We start from the raw sequence: 9,072 nt of genomic DNA on the forward strand, positions 1-9,072 counted from the left end.
TAGATGATTAATACATAGTTTCATAATGTTACCTAAATTTGTGTCAATTATCAAACAGAAAACATATGTTTTATCATTTGCGATGCAATGAATTTTCTTGAAAAATGGCGAATTGGTAAAATGCAGAAGTAATGTTATGAACAGTTTGTATCCAGATGTCTTAACGTTAAGGTGTATTGCACTTCTCGTTTTTTCGAGTGGAAATCATTTAAATAGTGACAGTGATTTTGTTCCACGCAAAAACCATGACAGGTCTTTCAATATAATATCGTCATTGTTTAATATTCGAAAATCATTGTTTGCTATCGAAATATGTTTGCGATAAAATGCTTAGTTTTATGGATCTCCACTCAAGCTTCACTCCAACTGCGCACTTAAAACACGCCCTGTTATTCGATGCATTATAAAACATCATTTTATAACACGAGTTTTCTTGACTGAAACACCATTATTATGTAAGCAAGTCATCAGACAGTTTCATAATGTTTTTTAATTGGACGACTTCGTATGTATTTAACCGTAACTTTAATTTTAAATTATCGAAAATTGGTATGAGGAGCAATTACTAATATGCATTTGTTCAAAATTATGTACAGAATTCACATTATATAATACTACCTCATATGTATACAGTATAAGCATATAAACCAGTAACAGTTGCCGGTTTTGAGCGGAACAATAAAACATACGCGATATATACGATGCAACCTACACACAAACAAACTTATTTTTATTGCAGAGAAATAATTGGAGCAATTATTACATAGGATAGATTTGAGCTTAACGTTTAAATGAATGTACACAATCAAAATAATTGTGCAAAAACAATGCGATTCCACGTCGTGGGCAGGTTTACCACAACGGGAAAAATTTGATCAATACATTACAGCAAATGTGAATATATTAGTTTTGCGGTTTAAATTAATATTGTTTATTTCATGCTGGAATGTTGTATTTTTTTATATGTAGTTCCACACATGTTCAGTTTAACTTCATTAAACATAATCATACATAAATCAAGGGAAACAAGTCTTAAAATAGCAAATGCCGTACAGGTTCTTAATGCATTTCTTCTGTTAGAAAAACGTTGAATGGTCGTTATTGTTGAAAGCGCTTTGAGCGAAAGGGATTTTGTTTTCTCAATTTGTACGCGTTACCTTGAGTAAAATTACATTCCTAGTAGTGCAGCATATAATAGAGAAAATTCGCAATACGAGCAGTTTTAAACAGCTAAACTAGCAAACAACACCTACCGATAAACTGTGTGTATCATCGACCACTTCATCGCTACCCATGCATATTTCTTGAAGTGTGCCTATCTCTTGGATTTCGCTCTGCAGAAAATTATGTACTTTAGAATTGATTTCAAATGCAAATTGTACAATATGATTATGAAAAGATGACTGTTTTATGACAGTACGCATCTCCTGTAATTCCTTCCTCAATATAACATATAATTGCCGTGGCTGCTTTTTCTGCGATAAGTCGCGGACTATAGATTTTTGCTCTTCAATTCTATCTTTAGTTTCCTTGCACGTTTGTTCAAGTTGTTTTAAACTTTCGTCATTACTCTTGTGAATGCTGATACCTTCATGTTTCGCTTTTTCAACTAATTGGTCAAGCCGAGCGATTGAGTCCTCCCTGCATGATTCAACAGAGCTTATGTATGCATCTTTGTACTTGTCGTTAGATTTCACGTTCGCATCTATGAGCTGTTCTGTCACACAAATTTCATATTCAATGTCTCTAAGAGTTGAAAGCCATTCCACTTGGTCATCTTGTATTTCACTGGAGGACGTTGCCATCATTTCTACAAATGAAAAAATAAACGCTATTGTTACTTATCTAACTGCAGTTTCACAGTGCATAACCACACAAACTTCATTGAAACGATAACGTTCGAAAAATGTTGGCTAAATAATATTCGCTACCAAAGACGTTTAGTGTAAGTTAAGCTCGATTGCATCTTTCAGCTCTTAGAATTATTGATACACTCTCGAGTACAATTTTTCTGTTGAACTGGTGCTTGGTATCTTTGAGGAGATCCAACGACCAGAGCTGGGGTGGAATCTGGGATTTCGGGATCGCTTGGCGGAAACAATATGAACAACGCCACTGAGACAAATTTTCCAATATCCTTGATGACTCCTTTTTTCATATTTTATTTAACTACACAATATAGATAAGAATCAGATACTATGGTATGATTAGTTCGTTAAATGTACTTAATGTATCCCAATACGTTATTTGACTTCATCTTAAAGTTTGCAGTAAATAGCCCCACCTGTTATCACAAAAAACGTATGTCTTTTGAAATGGCGCGACACCATGCATTGTGCTTGACCGATGTAAAATATGGGAACAACTTGAAAATATTGTCTCTGAAAGATGACTGTTTGTCGTATTCATGGGTGAAATGACATTGAAAAAAAACTGTGTTTGATTGATATTGTAAAAAATATATACCCTACATATGTTTCGCATGCATGGCAAATAAATGTATTACAAGCTTGTTTACAAAGTAACAGTGTACATTATTTCTTTTCGAAACATTGGATTATGATAACGGAAAATGTTGAACGGTTGTTCACACTGAAAGTAAGATTATGCTATAAGTTTATAGTATGATATTGATGATGTTACATTTTCAGCCAATGTTCATCTATACTAACCGATCACTGAGTCATACGTCGTCCTTCTTCTTCTTTATGCTTGCATTTTTTGTGTATTTTCTAACCAATCCCGAAAATGATTTATTTTATTTCAGTTCATAATGTTGTAATTTTGTCGGTCAATATGACACATTTAAATCAAACTGCCATTCTCCTTAAATGTTTTTCATTTCAAGTCCCTACTAGTACAGTTTATTTACAATAAGTCTTAAGTATTGTGTCATTTAGCTGGGCTTATTATGAAGTTGTGCATGATGTTTAAACGTTTTCAACAACACCATAGATATACATCGACAGTCCCATTACTGTGACTGCAAAATTAAGCCTTGTTATATTAAAGTTCGTTATATATTTATTGTTATGTATTGTACAGGCATTGGTCATTTGCGAAAACAAATAGCGAATGTAAACAGGATTTTGTTTCCTGTAGATTCTCGAGTTTCCAAATATTGAATTGAATTAAACTAACATTAGTATTTGTTTTCTGTTATGCCATATTTGAAACTTGTTAATCGATTGAAAATACCATGTTAATTTAAAAACCGAACTAACGCTGATGAATAACTAAGTTGTGCACATTGCGCAGACGATTCATAAAGCAATAGGGTATTTGTGTACTTTTCAAGTCTGTAAAGACCAATGTCAATCGATAATGAAATATTACATCGATTACATGAACGTTTGCAACAGGATGGTTAGCTAAAATTTGTATGTAGTTAATTCACTCGAAACATTGTCTAATCGTCATTTTGGCTAAAAACGACTGAATAAGACCAAAATGCAATAACTTATAACTTGACCATTAATATTTGCTGTCATAAACATTTTCATTCTTTAAGGTAGCGCACCCGTAATGATTTCAAGCGATTTCTTCAATGATCTTAGAGCCTTTTTACCTGTTTACTTATGGATATCTAATTTAAGCAGATTCTAATGTGAAGTTGTCGTGGCCGAGTGGTTAAGGCGATTGACTAAATCTCTCTTTTAGGATCTTCTCGCGCAGGTACGAATCGCATACTTTTTGCGACGCGTTTTATTTTCTTTTCGAACGAAATTTGATTTAAAATAGCATATAACCCATGTTTATTGATACAAATGTTGCAATTGTTTTGCGCATTCTTCAATTTTTTAAATTGAAACAACATTATGGCTAAATTGGATGATTTACTGCTAAAAATACGAATCATGCATGTTGCATTTTTATTTCTTGGTATAGTTGCTGTATATTGGGCATCCATAATCAAAGCGCTGAAGGCACTGTAGGTGTTCGCGGTTGTAAAATGTCGTCCTTGATTAGCTTGTGCGCATTGCACAGGCTAATCAGTATGCACAGGCTTATCTTATTTGACATGCATTAAGCCCCGTTTTCCCTGAAAGCAGCCAATATGTACAGATTTCAATGATAAACACTAGACTGGCTAATCTCGTCTCACAAGCTGTTAAACACTGTTAGTGATATAAACCCTCTGCAGTTTAGTATTTACAGGCAAATTTGGTGGATTTCTTTCCTAGCAGACGCTCTATATATCATGTGTCGTTTCCTGCAACAGGCAGTGGTTGTCTTTCCATACCTTACCTAAGGCTTCTTAGCACATACTGATTTGCAAAATATTTTCTGTAACATTAGTGTGAGCTAACGCTCACACTAATTAAAGCGCTGAAGGCACTGAATTTGTTCGCTATTGCATAATCTTAGAAGCAACTCAGTTTTCAAACTTATGTTATAGTTTTTTAAATCGCAAGTTTGAAATGAACACAACCCATTCAAATTTTAAAGAGTGTGTCTTAAAGAACAGGAGATGTGTGTGACTGTTTATCCTCATACTTATGTTATAGAGATTACTTAGACAAATAACAACAATATGTCTTTTTTCACAATTGGTCGCTGCACTGGCAACCATCTTCAGAATTGTTGTTGCCTTGCTAAAGAATAGAAAGCCGATAATCATGTACATGTTGTGATATGTGTATTTAATACTGTATCTATTTTCTTTAAATTATTGAGACAAATTTTGCCCACATGACAGACTTTTAATGCAGCATAAAGCCCCGTTTTCCCTGAAAGCAGCCAATATGTACAGATTTCAATGATAAACTTACCAATGTCATCGCACTAGCTGTTATAAACACTAGACTGGCCAAAATGTCCCAAAAGCTCTTAAACCTATTGTTAACATAATTACAGGCTGTCTTCTGCTGCAGTAAAATTACCTAAAATTGTGCATGTAGTTCTGTGAAATTATGCTAATTAAGACAATAATACATTTTATTATATTTGGCAATTGCCCATTACGGATCAATAATCAAAACGTGTTTAAAGACATTAGCAATTTATAAAATGTATTACCTATTGGGACGAAATGTGTAATTATTGTCCATGTATGTATTAAATATTGCGCCATTTATTTCTTCATTTATATCGAAATCAAATAAATACTTATTTTATCATATTTTATGTATACGTTGATATGCCAAATGACTACACAATTCAATCGCACCCATAAACGCAATATTTAATACTACCGCTGTGTCTTAAAGGTCGTTAATAAAAAATCCATTACATTAAAAAGTCTACAAAAAACTTTATTTCATATAACATGTTGCGCAGTATTCGAAGTTTAAAGTGTATATATATACTTAACTTACGTAAGGCCTAAATAACATAAAAGAAGTTTTTCATTCGTTTAACTATTTTGTGTTTTAAATGTCATCATTTCTATGGACGTAAAACCACTTCACTTGTATGAATATCACCTATCATGTGATAAGCATTCTTTTGATCGGAAACTATGGCACACATTTCCACAAGGTGCATTCATATCTAACTGCACTTTACGTTATCTGTAATAAATCATTTGAACGTTCAATAAAAACTCACAGCCATCATTCGGTAAGTTTAATCATTTGAATTAGGGTGTGCAAATACGAAGCAAAAGGTAACACAAGTAAGTAAGCATGCGGATATTTAAATCGGAAAGCATGTCCTAGATACATTTCGACCAAAAATAGGCAGTACATGTTTTAGTAAAACAAACGTTGACTTATCATGTCCTTAACCAAATTTGACATATTTTTTATTATTCAAACATTCAAGTTTGAACAATTACAATAATATTTTTTCGATTATACACTTGAGACTGTACATGCTCATGCAAATTAAGTCCAATACACAAAATGCACACGTTAAAGTTAATATCGTCTCAATAAATCGATGCACCACTGAAAATTAGGTCATTTTCGATTTGATCAAAACACATTTAATACACGTGCATTTATATGTAGTTTTTCAAAACAAGAAATTGTTAACGTTTCATTAGACAAATACCGAATGTATGTGCCACATGTAGCCCTCAAAAACATGTTCCACATCCATTATTTTTGAACAAGTACTCACATGTCAGTCTAGCGCTCCGATCCGCGATAGAAATGATGCGTTTACTACAATATAAACACTTAAGGTGTGAGCCACTTTTGCGTTGAAGGCTAAACAAGTTGCAGACAGTGAACATACCGTAGACGATAGACAATTTATAATCCATCGCAGCGATAGTTATGTGGAAATATTATTATTCTCCTTATGCGAATGTCGTAATAACAATAATCAGCAATGACCTTTCCGATAAGTCCAATATTATGCTTAATTGTTTAGTATGTACGATGAATATGGGACTAGTTGAACAACTAAGTATAGCTTTAAAAGCCTGGGAAAGGTTCAAACTTTTTTTTCATCGAGTAAATTCGTCAAAAAGTATTCACTCTATCCTTTGGACTCGTATTGCGTCTGTGTTGTTGTTTAATCGGATTCCTACTTTGTACAGTTGTTGCTATTCTGATTATATTCGAAGTAGAAAAACATTAAAACAATAGCTGAGAGATAAGTTGTTGTTTAAATGTGTTAAAGCAGTAAAGGAAAACCCTTATTCGCGATTACATCATACAATCCATGAAATGCATTGTTATAGTTATCAGATATGAAACTGTTAAACGAAGTAATCAATCGAAAAAACGCCAATATTAACCTCGACATATTTTATCATTTTCTACGTGTTAATTATATGTCTTCTTGGGATTAAACAAATGAAGAAAAAAACTGAAAACAACTGATTAAACAAATGGGGAATACTATTGCAAACAACTGATTACACAAATGGGGAATACTATTGAAAACAACTTATTAAACAAATGGAGATAAACATTGAAAACCACACGGTACACATGTTCAACAAAAACACCAAATCACATATTGTGAACAACGCGCATAAATATGTTGTAATACGTACACATTGTGTTGTATTTGTCTACAACTGAAGGTTTCTTTCATAGTCGCTCGGAATGATAAGGATTTAACCATACTTTGATCATAAACGTATTCCGCTTTCCAAGTCGTGAAATGAGGCATCGGATGTTCGTGAATAAATTATAACAAAATGCAAACGTCGGTAACATTTTGACACAGTGTCTCTTAAACATATATCATGTCGTTTTAATAATGTTTCGCCAGGTGGTTGAGAAGATAACTTATATATTAGTTGTATTTCATTACACACTTCAGATTTCAAAATAATCATCTTCATAGAAATGTTGATAAGTTGATCACTTCCTTGCTAATATCCTTTCAATGTGATTCGTCTAAATAAAGCAGAGAATATTCTGAATTGTTCCGAAAAGGATTTCGGGTTTTCAAGAAAAGAACTGCTTTGGGCACGGCGATTCTTGTTAAATTGTGATACAGAAACAATGCAATTTTACGGGTTCTCAGAAACCACTAATTGGAGTTGTTCTAAATCGTTTTGTATAATACAATATAGTAATTTATTTATATTGAGCTTACTAAGAAACCAGATTTCTAACGAAGTCGACAATCCTAGTAATTGGATTCGAGAAGGGAATGGGCGAGACGCTAAACAGTGTTGATTCCAGTAATTAAGTTTGAGTTGCATTGAGCAATCTTAGGAAAACATTTAATCTAGAAAGGTTTCAATTTGGCATAGCTTTTGACTGTATCGGTCGCATAAAGATTAAGGTCATCGGTTTGTAAAATACAAAACACAGTTAAAGTAAATAAATGTCACTGTTACTAAAGATACAAAGACTGTTCACGTGCACGAAATGGAGTTTTGATTTGCATTGCACTCAAACTTTGGGTGTTGATAGGATACGTGCAGACAAATCGTATGCCCATCCAAGAAATTATTTTTTTATAAAAGTAGAAACAACTATTACACTTGAGATCACTGCACGTATATGTTGTGTATACAGCTTAAATGACGACATATTTTCGTATTGGATTCGGGGTAGGTTAGGTCAAGTTTAAAGTCACGGTTATTTTAATAACCAAAAACAACAGCATTGCTCATAATCTCAAGCTAACTTGACCTAACTAAACGTTATAATTTACTTTGAAGTGTCAAACCTGGTTTTATTGCATCGCCATGTTTCGCACTATATTGTTAACCTCTTCGTTATTGTTTCATGTATAGGGTGAGTATCAGTCGATATAACAGGCAATCTAGCCCGTTCTGCACATTACAGCAAATATAGCCTGCAAAGCAAATTTTAAACTGTAGAAATCGTACCTATCACGTTGCTTTATCTAAGTACTTACCGGGTAACAGACAATACCGATAAATGCAATGGATTTACGTTAAATATTGCTGTATTCATTTCTTATTGTTATCATAGTCGCTTAACATTAAACACAAAACATGAGACGAATGACGTTTAAACTATGCACGCTTTTAAAATATGTATGTCACCTAACGTACAATTTTTTACATGAAATGGTTATCGTAAAAAGATAAACACTGATATCGTTTTAATTATAAATAGATAATTAAAAAAAAAGAAACAGGAATATATTGGCAAAACAAGGTAGTAAAATAACACAATCATATGGCAATCACACATTTGAGTTATGACTACTTTTTTTAAATATTGCCATACCGATCGAATTTATGCGTCAAAATAAGCACTCCCAATATTTACACATCAGGTATCATATCTCTGCTTTGAATATCGCGTATCGTTTAAAGGAACAGTAAACCAGATTTACGAAAAAAGAACAGTGATAAAAAACCGCATTTTACAATTATTAGTTTATAATGATTAAAACATCACGACTGATATATTACATTACTTGAAAAATGTTGTTAAGTTTTAATATTTTCAGTATATTCGTTTATAAAATTTAACTTAGTATGCCTACCAGGTAACTACCAGTTAACTATAAATGACGCAAGTAGATTGATCATCATCGTTACGTGGTAAACCCATGAATGCAAATTGCGCATGCGTATATTGTATAGTGTATATTGTATATTTTGTTTATAATTGTATATATTTTATATATCAAATTATCAATCTTCTTGCGTTATTCATAGTTAACTGGTAGTTACCTGGT

At 32.8% G+C, this 9,072-nt stretch overlaps 1 protein-coding gene across 2 annotated transcripts in view; it reads right to left on the bottom strand.

Annotated features, from left to right (window-relative positions):
- LOC127833704 (uncharacterized) overlaps window positions 1-6,117 on the bottom strand; it is a 42,039-nt gene extending 35,922 nt beyond the window's left edge. Inside the window, exons 1-2 of one of the 2 annotated variants that reach the window (XM_052359120.1) lie at window positions 6,067-6,117; window positions 1,254-1,810 (exon numbers count right to left, since the gene is read on the bottom strand). In XM_052359120.1, the coding sequence (XP_052215080.1) occupies window positions 1,254-1,808 (555 nt within the window). In that variant the 5' untranslated portion in view covers window positions 1,809-1,810; window positions 6,067-6,117. Of the gene's footprint in view, window positions 1-1,253; window positions 1,811-5,997 lie in introns of both variants that reach the window. The other variant, XM_052359121.1, reaches the window with a different exon arrangement.
- Between the last annotated feature and the right edge of the window lie 2,955 nt (window positions 6,118-9,072).

This window comes from Dreissena polymorpha, chromosome 6 (assembly GCF_020536995.1).
Source record: "Dreissena polymorpha isolate Duluth1 chromosome 6, UMN_Dpol_1.0, whole genome shotgun sequence".
In the NCBI taxonomy this organism is placed as follows: domain Eukaryota; kingdom Metazoa; phylum Mollusca; class Bivalvia; order Myida; family Dreissenidae; genus Dreissena; species Dreissena polymorpha.